The sequence below is a fragment of the Rhinolophus sinicus genome, linkage group LG01, assembly GCF_036562045.2.
Source record: "Rhinolophus sinicus isolate RSC01 linkage group LG01, ASM3656204v1, whole genome shotgun sequence".
NCBI lineage: Eukaryota > Metazoa > Chordata > Mammalia > Chiroptera > Rhinolophidae > Rhinolophus > Rhinolophus sinicus.
Genome location: NC_133751.1, coordinates 9,793,130 through 9,813,431, shown reverse-complemented (window position 1 = coordinate 9,813,431; position 20,302 = coordinate 9,793,130). Strand labels below are relative to the sequence as shown.

Here is a 20,302-nt window from a genome sequence, read left to right as displayed (position 1 = left end):
CCAGAGGACTCAACCTACCTGCATGATCTCCTGCACAGCTTGGCAGGCCTCTTCTTTGCTCTTTGCAACAATCACCCCTTTCCCAGCTGCAAGACCGCTGGCCTTCACAACCAAAGCAGGGAAGTCTTCACTGTGAAGACAGAGCGGTCTTCAATAGCCAATAAACCCTTATCATTCGGGATAAAATGCTTCGGGATTTTGTTAATGATATGCTATAGCAACAAGTGAAAAGCAGAAAGAAAAATTCATGATCATACCAACACCCTTTTGATGTGTTTCCCACCAGGAATTTTCCCCCTACGTATTCATTTATAGTCGTGATCATATCGCACATACAATTTTCCTTTTTTCACTTATTATGAGAGCATATTGGCAAAATCTTTGGAAGAATAAAGCAGTTGTAGAGCACTGGTATAGAATGATCTTTATGACACAAAGTAGTGAATCATACTCTCATTCAAGTAGAAGATACGGCTTTGTAAGAGCAATATAAACATGGGCACATAGACCATTTCTGAAAGAACACATCAGAAACTGTTGCTGGTAATTTCTTCTGTTGAGTGGAACCGGAGATCAGAAAGATTTACCCAAAGTAACAAAACTGTTACTTACCCAAGGCATCCGGCTACTAGGAAATGATAATATTCAGTGTTTAAGAAACTCTGTAAGATTTAGAATGAATAAAGAATGAAGCTGACACCACTAAAAAGAAAACATACCAGGTCACAGGGAGAAGTGTCAACAAAAAAGGGCAAAGTCATATGTCTACCAACGTTCATGAATTTCTCAATGTTTTTCATGTAATATTGAGAACAAGGATGTTTAAAATTTAGAGTTGAGCAGTGCTGGCAGAATGTCAAGCAATGATTTCTCACTCTGGTTAATTACTTATGGAAAAAAATCAATATTCTTTATGTTGTAGATGCCACTGTGTCAATTTGGCTGTCAAAATAGTGCATGACTGTAAAACCAAATGTATCTTTTCCCCTAAAACTATTCACTAATAAATATATAAAAAGCCTCTTTCAGCAAGGCCAGAAGAGTGTACTATATGCACAGAAGCCCACTTTATTTTGATGTTGGAAAAAGGCAACCTACATAGACTGATCTTTCCCCCATAATTATGTTACAATAAACTTGCGACATAAAAGTGACCCGTATATTTAACTATCACAACAAAACAACTGCCCTTCACAGTCAGTCTTCTATCTACCTCATAATGAAGCTGGAGGCCTCTTTAGGTTTGGTGAAAGCTCTCCATTGTGCAGTTGGGATTCCATGTCGGTCCATAAATTCTTTTGCAAATCTTTTGCTGGACTCTAACTGAGCTGCCTCTGCTGTGGGGCCAAAACATTTCACTCCTGCAGATGTCAGGTTCCCAACAATTCCTATGGATGGAAACAAGCAGCATGAGGTGAGCCAAGGTCTTTATGGTGCCTTTCCATTCTGAAGAATTAGGATTAGACTAAATATACATTGAGATAAAACAGACGACTGGTGGCAGAGAATAACTAAGATTTTCGTGTTGTCTACAAGATATAAACAAAAATGCTACCAACATGTGATTCAAATCCAGCAGAAGTTATTTGTTTTATTCAAATATATGGATTACTGATACCGTAAGAGAGCAGAATAAAAACGTATGCTTCCCACAGCTGCAGATTTGATCTCTCACTTAGCACATTGCTGATGCTTGAGAAAAAAATCTAGAATCCATAAATTTCAAGAGGGTGAAAGCTTTTTTTCCAATGTAATATTACATTAGAAACCCTCATCTCTAAAATGAATTGGATTAGATGAGCTCCAAGTTCCTTTGGCACTAGACATACTGTAACAATAAACAGAAATGATCTTTACCAGCAGCCAGAGGTGCCTCTGGTCCGACAACTACCAATTCGATTTTCTCATCTTTGCAGAACTGAGCAAGAGCACTGTGATCACTGATGGAGATGGCTGTGAACAGAAACAAAACAACAAACCCACATCACTTACAAAAATATTATTTAATAAGTTATCGAAGTGTCACACTGAAAACTAAGTACTACACTTTGTTATGCCTACTAACTGTTGGTTTTCTTTTACTGGTACAGACGAGTTTCACCATGAGAAAGTCAGAGCAGAGGGGATTAGGCTGACCAATAAAGCTCAGTTCTCTGCCACCGCTTTAGCCAGTTAGATGAAAACACCAGTAAGCTTCCCAAAGAGCTATAGAGAACCTTCTCGACTATGGTGTTCATGTCACTAGTGTTGACTGTATAGTAAACAAAAATGTATATTCAGAAACCAGTCTTTTAATGTCATTCTTTCAAGATTTACTGAGAACCACATGCTTTAGATACTCTTCTAGTCACTGCATTAAGATGTTAACACAAACAGGATCCCTACACTTAGGATCCTTATATTCTAAGCAAGGGAATGTTGGGTAATACATAAATAAAGAAAAAACCAATTGTGAACAAATGAGGCAAATTTGATATGAGGTGAATTGGGAGGCTATTTCTGGTGGAGTCTCTGTGCACAGATGTATAAGCTAAGAACTAAATGATTTTAAGACCTTGCTCGCTTCTCCAAACTACAAGCCAGGTAAATTTTCTTTCTTGATGGAGTTCTAATTAACTGGCAGTAGGATCAACCATATACTAAGCATGGGTTGGTTCTATAAGTGCTCTCCTGCTTCACTGTACCTGGATCCCTTTTCTTAAGTTAGCTGAAACCTCCATTACCCTGCACATATATGGTATTTGTGATGTGTTGGGGATAAGTACAGAAAGGGTAGAGTTCTCAGTCCACAGGAACTGCCTGAGTGGAATAAGGATGGAGTACAATGCACTCTGGGTGAGCAGCTGCAAACACAAGTGGGCTGAGAAGAGCCAAGTACCTCAGCACAGCAGAGGGTGGCATGCGGAAGAGGGCACACCTAGCTTGTCTCTGCAAGTGGTAGCAGCCTCAGGACAATCTGGGAGATTTTCAGGGGCTGGCCTGCATGGCATCAATTGCTTTTACATAAAATGTGCTAGTTCTTCAATAAACATACAATATCTCACCCCCTAGCTAAGATTCCAGGGAAGCAGATATTTCCTTATTTATCTTTTTGTTATTATTCTTATTTTTGGTCCTGTGTATGCTATTATCTTCTCCCAGTTTATGGCTTGCTGGGTGATAGTCTTCTCTCCAATACATACTATGAGCCACATAGGGTACTAGGCACAGGGCACACAGTACAAACCAAGACAGTTGAATTCCTTGCCCTGATGTAGCTTACCTCCTACAGCTTACATTCCAGGGGTGAAGTGAAGGTAGGAGACAGACAATAGACAAGTAAAAAATAAATATAGATAATGGTTCATAATCGCAAACAAATAAAATGTGAGGTGGACATGCTTTACTTAGAAACTTTAGGAAAGTCCTCTTTGAGGAGATAACATATAAGCTGAGATCTGAAATAATGAGGAGCCACTGATGCTGGAGGTGGGAACAAATACAAAGGCCTAGGCAGCTCTGTTTGGGAAATTGGCAGGCCTGCACGGCTAGAGCACAGTGAAAAGAAAACAAAGGATATGAAAAATAAGACTGGAAAGCAGGCAGCGGCCAGATCACAAAGGGCTTCATAAGGAACACTAAGGACTTTTGAGTTTTATTTTAAGTGCTATAAGAAGCCATTGAAGAGTTCAATATAGCATAAGAACTGATAATTTTTTCATTTTTACCAGTTAAAGAGATAAAGGCTGAGATCTATGATGGAGATAGAATTGTCAGAACTTAATAGCACTGCTCAAGTTTTCATGTCCAAAACTACACATTAAAATGCCTTTAACCTACATTGGGCATGTGTGACTTTTTTAATGGACGTGTTTTATAATTTAAGATAAGGAAATGCTATATACCGAGCAACAGTATACCTTACATTTACAATATATGGCAAACATTCAAATTACCTCATAAACTTTAAGGTTAAGAAAAGCATTCAAATCTGAATAGCAATTGACCTTATAAAAAACAGATGCGGTTGACAGTTTATCATTTATAATTAAAACATGATTACCAGCATTTGAAATCTTTTCAGAGCAGGCAGTGCCTGCATTTCCTGGGGCAACCAACACCTGCTTGACATGATTAGACTGTGCAAGTTTCCAGGCCAGTGCATGCTCTCTTCCTCCATTGCCAATTACAAGTACTCGGGCTGCCATTGCTGTCTGCAAAGCAGGAATTCAGAAGGAAAATGAGAGCTGCAGAAAGAAAACCACAATCGGTATTTCAGAATGCACATACTTTAGAAATCACAATTTTTAAATATGATGTATTCCAACGATTCATTTGTGAAAAGTCAGGATGAATTTGAGAAATGAAATAATTTGAGAAATATGACTGTATTCATGAGGATTAGGGAGGTATTTTAAAAATGAGGCAGACGAGCCTAGACAGCTAAGTTAAGGAGTAAAATGGTGACTTTAACTCCTTATTGGATTAAAAAACAAAACAAAAAACAAACCTTGTATGAACAATAACCTTTTGGGTTTTTAGAAGATATAATTATCGAACCTCAGTTAAAAATGAATCCCCATGTTTTAAATCTAGACCAGAACTCAAAATAACTAGTTTTAAATCTTGTGATCGTCTCCTGTAGCATGAAAACAACCACAGACAATACCTCAGTAAATGAATGTGGCTATGTCCAGTAAAAACTTACAAAAACAGGCGATGGGCAGTAGGTCATAATTTGCCTATCTCTGCTCTAAGCAATAGAAAGTAATCAGAGGTTCATAAAGGATAAGCGTGGCTGTGTTTTAATAAAACTATTGTTTATGGACACTGCAATTTTAATTTTAATTTTCAGGTGTCGTAAAAACACCGTTCTTTTTCCCCCAACCATTTAATAATGTAAAAACTATCCTTATTTGGTGGGCTGTACAAAAACAGTTGACAGGAAAGATTGGCATAAGGGTCATAGGTTGCTGACCTCTGATTTAAGAAATTAGTGCAGTATTTTAGAAAATCAGTAGAGAAGGCAAAAATCAAATTTGAACATGTCTCACATTGTTCTGGCATTTGATTCTGAGCAGGATGAGTACAACAGCTATCTCTCCACTGGTTAGCAGTGTGACTTTGGGTAAGCTCTTACTATTTGTAATTCAATTTCTTCACATCTTAAAAGATGGGAGAAAATTTGCCTTACAAGGTTACTTAAGGATGAACTGAAAGGATATTTATATAAACAATTAGTACAATTTCTGACATTCAGCAGTAGTAAAAGCTAACTTGTTTTATTTTAAGTACTTTTACTCAAGTTAATACTTTAGAAGTTAGAAGTTCTAACAAAAAAAAAGCAAAAGGAATGAATAATTTGGCAAATTAATTTACTAATTTTCAGAAGACATTTAATTACGTAGAAGGCAAACTGAAAATAGGGAAAAGAAAACTGAAATTTGTAACTTCCTGTGAGATGCTAAGATTACACATTTAAATAAAAACCTAAGCTGATAATAGAAAAAATTAACTTTTTGAGCATTTACTTTGTACCAGATGCTATATTCTAGACGCTTTTCATGAACTACTTTGCTTAATCTTCCTAATTCTATGAGGTACTATTACCATCCCCACTTTACAGATAAGAAACTGAGGTACAGTTAGGTTAAGTAACTTGCAGGTCAGAGCTAATAGGGGGTGGAGCCTGTATTGCAACTGAAGCAATTTTTCATCAGATACTGCAAAATTGAGATGGTGGTCATTGAAAACCTGAGGGGAAAAAATTACTAAATTATCTTTTCAGAAAAGGAAAAGCTATTTTAGTTTAACAGAAAACACAGATCTACCACGTGCATTGAAACATCTGAAAGAAACACAGCTTTAAAACTAGAGAAAATATTACATTTTGTTTGAATAAGAGGGGGAAGAGAAGACAGCCTGAACGAATCTACACCAGGAGTGGTCAGGCCAGGCTCTAGTCTGGGTGCCCTGGTTTGGGTTGAGACTCTGTCCCTTATTACCTAGGGTACGTTGAGGGACTTAACTTTCTCGGGCCTCAGTCATCCAAGTGAGTAACATAACGAGATGTGGATTTGATGAGTAATATAAAGTAAAAACCAATTACAGAGGTGGACTAATCTGCTAGACACAATGGGTGCATAACAAGAAAATATGCAACTTATATTTATGACCTAAAAAAAGAAGCATAAAGATACAAAAGGCCCTGAATCTTAGACAGCAGGGAAAGTGACAGATCCAATGTAAACCTGTTAAAAACGAAAAGCACATGGCGAACCCCCGCTCAGTGCACTTAAAAATTGAGTATTCCTATGGCCAAGCCAGTTCCTACAGCTATCTCTCAACTTAAGTTAGTTCATTCAATTCCTGATATTAGATCCCCAAACCAAAGTATAAATGTACTTTACTTAAAAGCGGAGAGGGCTTACGCACGGACACAATGTCGACTCAAGGCCTCCTGGCCGCTGCCACTCACAAGTTCGACTGCGCGCGCCGGAAGTCAGCCGCCCGGGATCCGGGGCGCGCGCCTCCTCCCCGCTCCGGCCCGCCCCGCGGTGGGCTTCGCTTCCCCATTGGTCAGCGCAAACCGTGGGCCCTGCCGCGAGGTAATCAGTATGTTCCCTCCCATTTTTGGGTGCGGCCTGAGCCCACTCCAGCGCAAAGCTAACAAGCCCTTCCTTGCGTGCTTAGGTGATACTACAGCATCAGGTGCCACCTAAGGTCCTTATTCCTCCCGTAGAGCGTCTGGGTCTCTGAGGAGGGGGAGCACCCCAAAACGCTGAATCCACACTTAGCTAATTGTGTGTTGCTAACGAGTCAGAACCAAGCAGCTACAGTGATAGTCTCGTGAAACGCCCGGCTCCTGACTAGCATGCACCAGGCGTTGATCGCAGGTCGCTCAAGACTTCCTATTGCTTAAAAACAAAACTGATTATAGGCTATCATGGGGTAAAATCGTGTCCTTCCTATTGGCATCAGTGGGGGCGGGCGCTGATTAATGCTTTCCCGGATGCATCTCCCTTGCCGAAACAACTTGGGAATGTCGGAGGCCCCGTAGCCAACATGTTGCCCTTCTTACACCCTTTCCTCATAACGTTTAATCTCGGGAGTTTAGTGGCTAAAGTAAGCCTCTTAAGCTTCCAAACATTGTTGGGGACTGACAACTTAAACTGACAAAGTCGCCTCGAGAGATTTCTCCTGTAATGGCGCCTGCGTCAGTCACTAACATGGCGGACAGAGTCGTGCGCGGCGCAAACGTCAGCAGCTCTACCCAAGCCGCTCAGAAACAGCGGAGGAGAGCAGGGCCGTGCTCACTGATTGGTACATTGGCAGAGCGTGCAGATCCGGGCGCTCCCACAGGAGCCAATCAGGACTGCGAGAGACGGAATTGGCCCCTGCGCCTCCTCCCGAGGCATTCTGGGAGACTGGAGGACTAGCGAGGAGGAGTTGAGAGAACGGAGCGGACGCCATGGCTACCAACATCGAGCAGATTTTTAGGTCTTTCGTGGTCAGTAAATTCCGGGAAATTCAACAGGAGCTTTCAAGGTAGGCGCTTCCCAGACTTTTCTGCTCCCAAGGGATCGATAGAGCATCATGTAGTCTTCCATAGCACCTTTATTCAGAGACGCCGTCGTTCCCTGCCTCAGGCCCCGCTACAGCCCCGCCTGGGCCTGGGATCCATTTTCCGCCCCCCCCACCCCCATCCGCTCCCTCCCTTCCCAGCGAGGAACTTCGCTCTTTCCGAGGTAATCCCAGACTCCTCTCCAGGACCGAGTTAAGAAGCTCACTCTTCTCTCTCGTTTGGTCGTCTCCTACCCTTTAGTTAGTAGGCCTGGTTGTCCACTAGGGACGGGCCTAGTTCCTCCTCAGCTCCTCCTCCGCTGCCGCGTTTCCCCTCCCCCTCTCAGCCTCCGCGGATTTCGCCGGTCGGTGCCTATGACCGGAAAGGGTCTCTAACGGCCGTTTTTTGAGTAAACTTAAATCCGCTTTTTACTACATGCTTCAGACCATTTGGGGGTCGGGATCCTCTAATTAGGTTATTTGGGCCCTAGTGTCCTGTGGCTTCCACTAGGCAGCATTGTAAGATTCGGAATTCAAATTAAAAAAACTCAATTAATGTTAGCTTCTTTGACCAAAATGTCGAGTTGAGGATGGAAGGGGACTTTGAATTACTACTAATTTCTTAATTTAGCAAGTGAAAGATGGGCTTTGTGTGTAGATTTAAATTTTTATTTGCTATCGTTGCCCCAATTGATATTTGAACAACACGTTCCTTTTTGACATTGCTGGTAGACTTTACGTAGTTTATCCTTGGTTCCACAAAATTTGAACGAGGAGAGATTTCCAAAGAAATAGTTGTTTACTCAGAGGAAAATAGTGTGGGTAATGTGGTTGTTCACTGGTTGTCTTTCAGTATTTTTTGCTTTGTATAACGTAAATATTTGTTCCGAGTTCAAATGTTTTTGCTAGTTTTAGTTTAAAAGTTGACATCAGGAGCAATAAAAATCAGCGGAAAACGCAATTGTAAATTAAGCGCTCGAGTTAACATAGGGTTATTGGAGCAACGATATAGTATTGCTAGGATTATTTTTTACAGGATATATTGTTTTTTAAATGGAAAATATATCTGCTTACTCATTCCATTGCTTTCAAAAATTTTGTTACATGCTTGTGTTTTCAGGATGATGGGAAAAGACCTGAGCTAAGGGAATATGTAATATATTTTTTTTGGGGGGGGATACATTACATTCTAATAGTCTCGTGCAATAAGTGGTTGTGTTTGCTTATTGTAATGTTTTTCATACCTTTTAAAATCGGTTTTTGTGTTAGAAAGTGTTTTGTTGTGGAAAAACTTTAAAAAATTTAGAAGGAACAAAATTAAAAACTACCACAGTTATTGATGTTCTTTGATTTTTTTTTTTTTCCTGTGCGGACAGATGCACATGCATGTTTTGTGAAATGTGATTATCTTGTGTTGGTTTTTTTTTCACCTAATGTATTGTGAACAAGGTTGTCTTTAATCAATCTCCGTAGTCTTTTGGAACTTACGGGACATTTTTTTCATGGTTCCATAGAATTCTGTAGGAATGTGTTGATGGATATTTAGGTGGTTTGAAATTTTCATCCCTTTTCATCCCTTTTGAGGTAAACATCCTGATAGCTTTAAGATGGTTACTTTCTCATAGACTGACTTTTTTTTAGTTGTACTTTTCTGATTTTTAAATCTGTTGCCTTTTTAGTGAGGTAATTACGTATGTGTAAGTGCTTAGGAAAAGTGCTTTGGAAGGAAATTCTAAAGAATATCAGAGAAAGCAGTTTATTATTAGAGGAATATTCAGCTTCTGAAATAACATGTAATACGTTATCGGTCTAAAAACAGATTTTTGATATTTGCCATTTCCATGAGCTTTATGTCCCTTCTATTTTTACGTATGTCAATTTCGGTAAGGAGACTGAAATTTAGGTAGTTAAAATAGGTTATTTATTATATATAGATGGTGGTTAAGAGTATGAGCTCTGGCTTTGAGTAGCAGCTTCACCTCTTAATAGCTGTGTGACCTACAGCAAGGTTTCTTGTCTTTTCTGTGCCTCATATTCCTTATTTATAAAATCAGAATAATAGTGCTGATCTTAGGGTCTCATTAGGATTAAATGAGTTTAAAAAATGTAGAACCTTGTGACATTAATAGTCAACAAATGTTAATTATGTGCATCATTGTATTAGAAAACCAGATGTTCCTTAATTATGGTTAACTACCAATTTTTATCAGGTAGTGGAGCATAATTCCATCTGTTTTGTTAGCTAAAATGTAAGTTAAATTGAATGTGTTCTTGAAATTATTTTTCAAAACAATTTTGCAAATTTATACAAAAGTAGTGAAAATGACCAGGTAAATGACATGTTCTTATGTCTATTAAGATTCTTGTAAAACAAAACAAAAAAAACCTTTAAAAAAAAACACCCCAAACCCACAAAACAAATGAACAAACAAAACAAAAACAAACTCATAGATACAGAAAACAGAGTGGTGGTTATGAGAGGGGAAGAAGGTTGGGGAGGAGGGAGGAATAGGTGAAGGGGTCAATGGTGTGGCGATAGATGGTATCTAGACTTTTGATGGTGACCACTCGTGGTGTATACAGATGATGGATGATTATGTGCACTTCAAGACACACACACACACACACACACACACACTTTACCCCAATTAAAAAAAAAAATGAATTGACCCAGTGAGTTGAAAATATGTTAAGCCACCCATTCAATCTGTTCGTTTACTGTTGGTATAAATGAATTGTCACTTGTTTTACGTGAATTTTTTTTGATCTCCAGGAAGTTTTTTTATACTAGGATTTTTGATGACTGGGTAAAAATTATATAAATGTATTTTTGTTTTTAATCTTTGTGGCATTTCGCTAACATCAACCTAAGTCTGATCAGAGTCTACATGTTACCTGATGTGTCTGTGGCTAACTTTGTGTTCCTTGATACTGTTGATGGTGATTGTGATCCACGCACAGGTGTGGCTTTATAGTGGCTATAGCTTCTGTTGTAACATTAGGTCATATAGTTTTCTTTGGATTTGTGATTGTGATCTTACAATAATTTTTCTTTCCTGAGATAAATATGTAGGTAACTGAAATCTAAATAAATTTATATTTCTGGGAGTGTTTTATTTTTTAAAAAAGATGAGCACAGAAATTTATTTTGAAGACTTTTTCACAGTTCTGAAAACTTGGTGTAAAAATCTATAAGTAGATAGTGTTAAGGAAGCACTACTAGTAGGGAATGTAACCTGAAATAAATACAAAAATGGTGAATGTATTCATATAAGATGATTTTAATCAATTGAGTTACAAAATTTATTGTATAATGTGGTAAAAATATTAATGAATTTTGATAACTTTTCTTGTAAAGTGGAAGGAGTGAAGGCCAGCTCAATGGTGAAACAAATACACCTATTGAAGGAAACCAGGCAGGTGATGCAGCTGCCTCCGCCAGGAGTCTACCAAATGAAGAAATAGTTCAGAAGATAGAGGAAGTACTTTCTGGGGTCTTAGATACAGAACTACGATGCAAGCCAGGTAAGTTGGAGATAATGAGCTGTTTGAAAAACTTGAAGATGATTTTTTTAACGGTAAACAGTATTATTTTTTGACTGAATGGTATTTAAAATGTTCATTAGATCTAAAACTTCAATAAATTTAAGTTTTAGTTTGACTGGTTTACTGAAGAATTCGTTTGATTATTTTGAAAATACAATTGTTACTGAAATATGAACATTGATGTACTTGTTTGCTTTGCTGGTGGAACATAACTTTGATTCAGTCTCATAGTGCCTCAGTGCCAGGATTTTGAAAGTGGGTTTTCATTGAACAGTTGTGTAAATGTGCACTTTGGAAGATACAGGATCCTAGACCACATTAGTCATGATTTTAAAACCCTGGGAGGTTTTATTTTATAAACTACGTGTAGAAATTGTCTTGTGTTTGCATCTACTCCTCTTAAAAGTGCAGTGAATGCAGAGGAATCATTGCTTGGATATTTATCATTTTTGGAGTTGATTAAATAATTGATGCTTAGAAATGAAAGTGTTATGATGAACCACAAAAATAGCAATATCTTCATTTAATTTTTCGAAATGGAGTATGGTACGGTATTTTTATTTTAATTATTATTTTTGGTACAGGGTATGGTAAAGAAAAGCAGAGACTTTAGCTATACTTAGATTCATGGCACTAGCAACTTTTTATTGATTGAATTGTAACTTAGCTAACATTTGGTGCATAATAAATGATAGAAAACGATTAGTTTTGCTTTGGAATAGGTCTTGTGTGCTGATTTTTTTTTTACCCTCCCATAATCTTAATGGGCTAGGATTCTGATCAGCTTTTTCTGGGATCAGTAAGATTTATCTAATTTAGTACTGGCATTAGAGTAAATCCCACCTGGTTATAAAGTGGACTGTAAGCCACTCTCTTTCAGATAGGCAGATTGAAATGTTCTTATGTTACTTGTTAAAGGCTGTAAGAAATTTCTTCCCCAAATGACATTATTATTAGTAGCAGTAGTAGTAGCAGACATATAAAAAATTGTTTCTTAGTAATTTTAGAAGATTATTGGTGGGAATATGTTATTTTTATTAAGACATAGCATGGGTGTAATAAGGTAAAATTCATGTTCCATATTGATGCTTTACATTTGTTGTTCAGACCTTTGTGTGCCATATAAAAGCAATCACTAGTAATTGATGAGAGCAGCTTACTACATGCCAGGCATTGTTCAGTGCACTTTGTACGTTTTAACTCACTTTGTTCTTTTACTATGGGAGACAGAGTGTCAGTCTAGTGAGTGGTGGATTGATTCAGGGTCCAAAAGCAGACAGTTTGTTCCAGAGCCAGTGCCATTTTGCTTCTTGCATAAATAGAGGTTATAAAAGTCACAAAATTATTTAACGTTAGCATTTTTTATAGGAATTCTAATACTGATAATATGAAAGCTGTTTAAAAATAATGTGATATAATTTGAGAGCTGGAGAAAATGATTGTTTTAAAACGAATTTGGTTGAAACACATTTTAATGTAATTCTAAGTTTTTGTTATAAACTAAGAACTTATTTTTAATCTAGGCTTTAGTTGTAGAGGTATTGGAAAAGTGTCAGTCTTCAGATAATTGGTTTATGGAAAATAGTTTATTTGGTAACTTTATTTAACAAGGAGTGTTAAACGATGTCGTCTTAACATGGAATGTAAATTTTGGCTTACATGGCTTAGCTAAGTCTACTTGAAGGAATGTTTGATGAATTAAAATTAATTTCTCTTAATTTCAGACTTGAAGGAGGTCTCCAGAAAAAGTAGATGTGTGTCTGTACAAACAGATCCTACTGATGAAATTCCCGCCAAAAAGTCAAAGAAGCATAAAAAGCACAAAAATAAAAAGAAGAAAAAGAAGAAAGAAAAGGAAAAAAAGTATAAAAGACAGCCAGAAGAATCTGAATCAAAACCGAAATCACATCATGATGGGAACATGGATTTAGAATCAGATTCCATTTTGAAGTTTGATTCTGAACCGTCAGCGATGGCACTGGAGCATCCTGTAAGAGCATTTGGCCTGTCTGAGACCAGTGAATCTCCTGCAGTTGTGCTAGAACCTCCTATAGTATCAATGGAGGTATCACAGCCACACACTTTAGAAACTCTGAAGCCAGTTACAAAAACTGCAGAACTGTCAGTTGCATCTACATCAGTAATCTCAGTTCAGTCAGAGCAGTCTGTGGCAGTAACGCTGGAACCATCCGTGACAAAAACCCTGGATTCTTTTGCAACAGCACCAGTGCCTACTACAACAGTAGAGCTAAAGTCATCTGAATCATCTGTACCAATGTCAGTGGCATATCAGATGAAATCTGTGCTGAAATCTTCAGAGAGCACACCTCCAGAGCCATCAAAGATCACGTTAGAGCCTCCAGTAGTAAAAGTGCTGGAACCATCAGAAACCCTTGCGGTATCATCAGAGACACCTGAGGCATACCCTGAGCCAAGCACATCAACAACAATGGATTTTCCAGAGTCATCTGCAACTGAAGTACTAAGATTGCCAGAGCAGCCTGTAGAAGTACCATCGGAGATTGCAGATTCATCCATGACAAGATCACAGGAGTTGCTGGAGCTGCCCAAGACCACAGCATTGGAGCTGCTGGAGTCGTCGGTGGCCTCAGCGATGGAGTTGCCGGGGCCACCTGCGACCTCCATGCCGGAGTTGCAGGGGCCCCCTGTGACTCCAGTGCTGGAGTTATCTGGGCCCTCTGCTACCCCGGTGCCAGAGTTGCCAGGGCCCCTTTCTACCCCAGTGCCTGAGTTGCTAGGGCCCCCTGCGACAGCAGTGCCTGAGTTGCCGGGGCCCTCTGTGACGTCAGTGCCACAGTTGTCACAGGAATTGCCAGGGCTTCCAGCACCATCCATGGGGTTGGAGCCACCACAGGAGGTATCAGAGCCACCTGTGATGGCACAGGAGTTGCCAGGGCTGCCTGCGGTGACAGCAGCAGTAGAGTCGCCGGGGCAGCCTGCCGTAACAGTAGCAATGGAGTTGACCGAGCAACCTGTGACGACGACAGAGTTGGAGCAACCTGTGGGGATGACAACGATGGAACATCCTGGGCAGCCTGAGGTGACAACAGCAACAGGGTTGCTGGGGCAGCCTGAGGCAGCGATGGTGCTGGAGTTGCCAGGACAGCCGGTGGCAACGACAGCGCTGGAGTTGCCAGGGCAGCCTTCGGTGACTGGGGTGCCAGAGTTGCCAGGGCTGCCTTCGGCAACTAGGGCACTGGAGTTGTCGGGGCAGCCTGTGGCAACTGGGGCACTGGAGTTGCCTGGGCAGCTCATGGCAACTGGGGCACTGGAGTTCTCGGGGCAGTCTGGGGCAGCTGGAGCACTGGAGCTTTTGGGGCAGCCTCTGGCAACAGGGGTGCTGGAGTTGCCAGGGCAGCCTGGGGCGCCAGAGTTGCCTGGGCAGCCTGTGGCAACTGTGGCGCTGGAGATCTCTGTTCAGTCTGTGGTGACAACGGAGCTGTCAACGATGACCGTGTCGCAGTCCCTGGAGGTGCCCTCGACGACAGCGCTGGAATCCTATAATACGGTAGCACAGGAGCTGCCTACTACATTAGTGGGGGAGACTTCTATAACAGTAGGAGTGGATCCCTTGATGGCCCAAGAATCCCATATGTTAGCTTCTAACACCATGGAGACCCATATGTTAGCATCCAACACCATGGACTCCCAAATGCTAGCGTCCAACACCATGGACTCCCAGATGCTAGCGTCCAACACAATGGACTCCCAGATGTTAGCCTCTAGCACCATGGACTCCCAGATGTTAGCCACCAGCTCCATGGACTCCCAGATGTTAGCCACCAGCTCCATGGACTCCCAGATGTTAGCCACCAGCTCCATGGACTCCCAGATGTTAGCCACCAGCTCCATGGACTCCCAGATGTTAGCCACCAGCTCCATGGACTCCCAGATGTTAGCCACCAGCTCCATGGACTCCCAGATGTTAGCAACCAGCACCATGGACTCCCAGATGTTAGCAACCAGCACCATGGACTCCCAGATGTTAGCAACTAGCTCTATGGATTCCCAGATGTTAGCATCTGGCACTATGGACTCTCAAATGTTAGCTTCCGGCACCATGGATGCCCAGATGTTAGCGTCTGGTACCATGGATGCCCAGATGTTAGCATCTAGTACCCAAGATTCTGCTATGTTGGGTTCAAAATCTCCTGATCCCTACAGGTTAGCTCAGGATCCTTATAGGTTAGCTCAGGATCCCTATAGGTTAGGTCATGACCCTTACAGGCTAGGTCATGATGCCTACAGGTTAGGGCAAGACCCCTATAGATTAGGCCATGATCCCTACAGACTAACTCCTGATCCCTATAGGATGTCACCTAGACCATATAGGATAGCACCCAGGTCCTATAGGATAGCTCCCAGACCATATAGATTAGCACCTAGACCCCTGATGTTAGCATCTAGACGGTCTATGATGATGTCCTATGCTGCAGAACGTTCCATGATGTCATCTTATGAACGCTCTATGATGTCTTATGAGCGCTCTATGATGTCCCCTATGGCTGAGCGTTCTATGATGTCAGCCTATGAGCGCTCTATGATGTCAGCCTATGAGCGCTCTATGATGTCCCCTATGGCTGAGCGGTCTATGATGTCAGCTTATGAACGCTCTATGATGTCAGCTTACGAGCGCTCCATGATGTCCCCAATGGCTGAGCGATCTATGATGTCCATGGGTGCCGACCGGTCTATGATGTCATCGTACTCTGCTGCAGACCGGTCTATGATGTCATCGTACTCTGCTGCAGACCGATCTATGATGTCATCTTATACTGCTGATCGTTCAATGATGTCTATGGCAGCTGATTCTTACACTGATTCTTACACTGATACATACACGGAGGCATATATGGTGCCACCTTTGCCTCCTGAAGAGCCTCCAACAATGCCACCATTGCCACCTGAGGAGCCACCAATGACACCACCATTGCCTCCTGAGGAACCCCCAGAGGGTCCAGCATTACCCACTGAGCAGTCAGCATTAACAGCTGAAAATGCTTGGCCATCTGAGATGCCAGCATTACCTCCTGAAGAGTCTGTACCACCGCCTGAACCTCCTGTGAGTCAAAGTGAGATTTCAGAGCCTTCGGTAGTACTTGCTAATTATTCAATGTCAGCATCAGAGCCTTCAGTGTTACCATCAGAGGCTGCCGTGACTGTTCCAGAGCCACCACTAGAGCCAGAATCTTCGGCTACATCCACATCTATAGCGTCTGCTGCAGTAGCAGAAGAACATGAAATTGTTCCAGAAAAACCTGTGACTTACATGTTATCTGAAACTCCTGTGTCAGCTGAACCAACTATGTTAACATCAGAGACTTCTATTATGTCAGAGACAGCAGAAACCTTTGCTTCCATGAGAGCTTCAGGACATGTTGCTTCAGAGGTATCTATGTCTGTGCTAGAGCCTGCAGTAACTATTCCAGAGCCATCACAGAGCACACTAGAGCTCTCAGCCATGGGTGTCTCAGAGCTACCAGCTGCGGCTGTTCCAGAGCCCCCAGCTGTGGCTGTCCCAGAGTCCCCGGCCGTGGCTGTCCCAGAGTCCCCGGCCGAGGCTGTCCCAGAGCCCCCAACCGAGACTGTCAGGGAGCCCCTGGCTGTGTCTGTCCTAGGGCCACCGGCTGAGGCTGTCCCGGAACCTCTGGCCTTGGTTGAGCCAGAGCGTGTTACCATTCATGTGCCAGTTTCTGCCCTGGAACCTGCTGTGCCTGTCCTGGAACCAGCAGTGTCAGTTCTTCAACCTAATGTGATTGTTTCAGAACCATCTGTTTCTGTCCCAGAATCCACTGTGACAATTTTGGAGCCTGCTGCAGTCACTGTCTCAGAGCAGACTCAAGTAACACCAACTGAGATGGTTTTAGAGTCTGCACCAGTGATGCTGGAGTCTAGTGTTTTATTATCTGGTGATGAAACTCGTGCTCCAGAGATGGGCACGCAGGAAATTACTGTGCATTCAGAAGTAGAGCCATATACTGAAGGACACCTGAAGAATAACTCTTATGAAAGTGAACATGGTATAAATATAGACCTTAATATAAATAATCATTTAATTGCTAATGAGATGGAACATAGCACAGCGTCTGCTGCCAGTACTGGTGCTGTTAGTGAAATTGGTGAAGAGAAAATTTTGCCTACGAGTGAGACTAAACAATGCACAGTATTGGATACCTGCCCTAGTGTTAGTGAAACTGATGTAGGAGGAACTCTATCTTCTACTGGCCCTCTTGCTCTTGAACCTGATACAATGGGAACTAGTAAGGGTATTGAATTTGCCACAGCATCTGCTCTCAGTTCAATTAGTAAATATGATGTTGAAGTATCTTTAAATACTCAAGATACTGAACATGACATGGTAATTTCCACGAGCCCCAGTGGTGGCAGTGAGGCTGACATAGAGGGACCTTTGCCTGCTAAAGACATTCATCTTGACTTACCGTCTAATAACTTTATTAGTAGTGATGCAGAAGGACCATTACCTATGAAAGAGAGTGACCAGACAGCGGTTGCTCTCAGCCCTAAAGAAAGTAGTACAGATAAAGAAGTACCTCTCCCTGCTAAAGAGATACTATCTGGTTCAGGATTTTCTGCCAGTATTGATGATATTAATGAAGCAGATTTAGTAAGACCATTACTTCCTAAGGACATGGAACGTCTTACAAGCCTCAGAGCTGGTATTGAAGGACCTTTACTTGCGAGTGAAGTTGAACGTGACAAATCTGCTGCCAGTCCAGTTGTAGTTAATGTACCAGAAAGAGCTTCAGAGTCATCTTCAGAGGAAAAAGATGATTATGAAATTTTTGTAAAAGTTAAAGACACACATGAAAAAAGCAAGAAAAATAAGAACCGTGATAAAGGTGAGAAAGAGAAGAAAAGAGACTCTTCATTAAGATCTCGAAGTAAGCGGTCCAAATCTTCAGAACACAAATCACGGAAGCGGACCAGTGAGTCTCGTTCTAGGGCAAGGAAGAGATCATCTAAGTCTAAGTCTCATCGCTCTCAAACACGTTCACGGTCACGTTCAAGACGCAGAAGAAGGAGCAGTAGGTCAAGATCTAAGTCTAGAGGAAGGCGATCTGTATCAAAAGAGAAGCGTAAAAGATCTCCGAAGCACAGATCCAAGTCCAGGGAAAGAAAAAGAAAAAGATCAAGCTCCAGGGATAACCGGAAAACTGTCAGAGCTCGAAGTCGCACCCCAAGTCGGCGGAGTCGGAGTCACACTCCGAGTCGTCGAAGAAGATCTCGATCTGTGGGGAGAAGGAGCTTTAGTATTTCCCCGAGCCGACGGAGCCGCACCCCAAGCCGACGGAGCCGCACCCCAAGTCGAAGGAGCCGCACCCCGAGCCGACGGAGCCGCACCCCGAGCCGACGGAGCCGAACCCCAAGCCGACGGAGCCGTACCCCAAGCCGAAGGAGCCGCACTCCTAGTCGTCGGAGAAGATCAAGGTCTGTGGTAAGAAGACGAAGCTTTAGCATATCACCAGTCAGATTAAGGCGATCACGAACACCCTTGAGAAGAAGGTTTAGCAGATCTCCCCTCCGTCGTAAACGATCCCGGTCTTCTGAAAGAGGCAGATCACCTAAACGTCTAACAGATTTGAGTAAGTCATTTAAAAATTTAATGGTAGTGTAATAGAGAATTATTTAAATCTGTGTTTTTCTGATCTTTGAGTCATGGGATATTTTGGGTTATTGGTTTAGGATAAGTGTTTCTTTTTAAGTTTTAATAGGTTAGTTTGTGTTTAGAAAACGTAGGGATAAGTACTTTTGTAATTAGAGTTAAAAAGACCTGTCTTGGAGTCTGTTAGAACCAAGGTGTTTTCAAACTTGAATGTTTTATTTTGCTTGAACCATTTTCCATAACCGAAAGTGGAAAGTAGAAGGCTAGTTAGAGACAAGGCTAGTATATGCTCAGGTTGTTACCATAATATTCCAACACAAATCCTTGCAAATAAGCCTCAAGTTACAATGTTTCTTTAGTGTTACATGTCTTAAAATGGCAACATAGCACTTAAATGTTTGTGAAGGTAATTCTAATAGGTATAATGGGTAATGGAAGTGAATAGGGAATTTTGCTTATAGGGAGTTATTTACCTGGGTAGGTGATACTAGTAAAATAAAGTGAAATTTATTAGAGTGATTTTAATAATCTGCCTTACTTTAAAAATAAAGTACTCTAATGCCCCGATTTTAAGAAGTGCACATAGGTAATAAAATGTATGGTTAATACATGACTACCTGCATAAATTTAATGGCTCATTTATCATTATCCCAGGTTGGACATTTCCAAGTCAGTGTTGTCTAAAGAAAAAGATCCTAACAGAACAATAAGGGAGAACGCATTCGGTTTAAAAAACATTTTTGAGTTCTTTTTCATTCAAAGGAGAGGAACAGTATCTAATTCCTGAAGTGATTACAAGTTAGTAGAGGAGACATGGATAAAATACATGTGTCTCTTTAACCAAATAGTAAAATTACCAAAAAGAGCAGTGTGTGATGATTGCTGTAAATATAGGTAAGGTGCTTTGGGAGCACAGTGGAGAGGAATGTTAAATTCTGACTTATGACTTGTTATAAGAGGTGGCACTTGAACTTGGGCTGAAAGAGTGGTTTAAAATGTCAGATTAGAAGGCTTTGGCAGGTGTGTGTCTTAGAGTGTGTCAAGGTGATCATCATAGTCGTATAATTTAGCTATCTTCTGTGGTATTTGAATGGGAAGCTAAAAGTGGACTTGATTCTTTAAAAGGCATTCGCTTAAAACCTGAGCCAAAGAGTAATTTGATAACAGCTGTAAGTTAGGGCAGAAAATTGATGTTTTCAGTTTTGTTAGCATATGAAATTTTTGATAATACAAAATGTATAGCCTTTTAGGAAAACTGCTTATATTTTTCCTCTTACAGATAAGGCTCAATTACTTGAAATAGCCAAAGCTAATGCAGCTGCCATGTGTGCTAAGGCTGGTGTTCCTTTACCGCCAAACCTAAAGCCCGCACCTCCACCTACAATAGAAGAGAAAGTTGCTAAAAAGTCAGGAGGAGCTACTATAGAAGAACTAACTGAGGTAAGCTAGACAGAATTTGTTTTCATTCTTAAATGGATTATTCCAGTGAAGTTGACTCTGGAGCGTGCCAAAACCCGAATTGTGGGCTGAACTGATAATGGCTGGCACCGAGTGGCCAAAACCCGAAAT

At 41.2% G+C, this 20,302-nt stretch overlaps 2 protein-coding genes across 16 annotated transcripts in view; one reads left to right on the top strand and one right to left on the bottom strand.

The window, feature by feature from the left end:
- Positions 1-6,553, bottom strand: part of GART (phosphoribosylglycinamide formyltransferase, phosphoribosylglycinamide synthetase, phosphoribosylaminoimidazole synthetase) — a 34,161-nt gene extending 27,608 nt beyond the window's left edge. The window contains exons 1-5 of one of the 8 annotated variants that reach the window (XM_019730222.2): positions 6,415-6,553; positions 4,043-4,193; positions 1,858-1,953; positions 1,214-1,388; positions 19-130 (exon numbers count right to left, since the gene is read on the bottom strand). In XM_019730222.2, coding sequence (XP_019585781.2) covers positions 19-130; positions 1,214-1,388; positions 1,858-1,953; positions 4,043-4,187 — 528 coding nt within the window. In that variant the 5' untranslated portion in view covers positions 4,188-4,193; positions 6,415-6,553. Of the gene's footprint in view, positions 1-18; positions 131-1,213; positions 1,389-1,857; positions 1,954-4,042; positions 4,227-6,384 lie in introns of all 8 variants that reach the window. The other 7 variants (XM_019730217.2, XM_019730225.2, XM_019730220.2 and 4 more) reach the window with 7 other exon arrangements.
- An 824-nt stretch (positions 6,554-7,377) lies between these two features.
- The window catches only part of SON (SON DNA and RNA binding protein), a 31,816-nt gene continuing 18,891 nt past the window's right edge, over positions 7,378-20,302 (top strand). For all 8 annotated transcript variants that reach the window (XR_012493996.1, XR_012493993.1, XR_012493997.1 and 5 more), the window contains exons 1-4: positions 7,378-7,527; positions 10,901-11,067; positions 12,813-18,713; positions 20,013-20,173. Coding sequence is in view for 5 of the 8 variants with exons in the window: in XM_074325754.1 (XP_074181855.1) it covers positions 7,451-7,527; positions 10,901-11,067; positions 12,813-18,713; positions 20,013-20,173 (6,306 nt within the window). In the remaining 3 variants the exon portion in view is untranslated. The remainder of the gene's footprint in view (positions 7,528-10,900; positions 11,068-12,812; positions 18,714-20,012; positions 20,174-20,302) is intronic.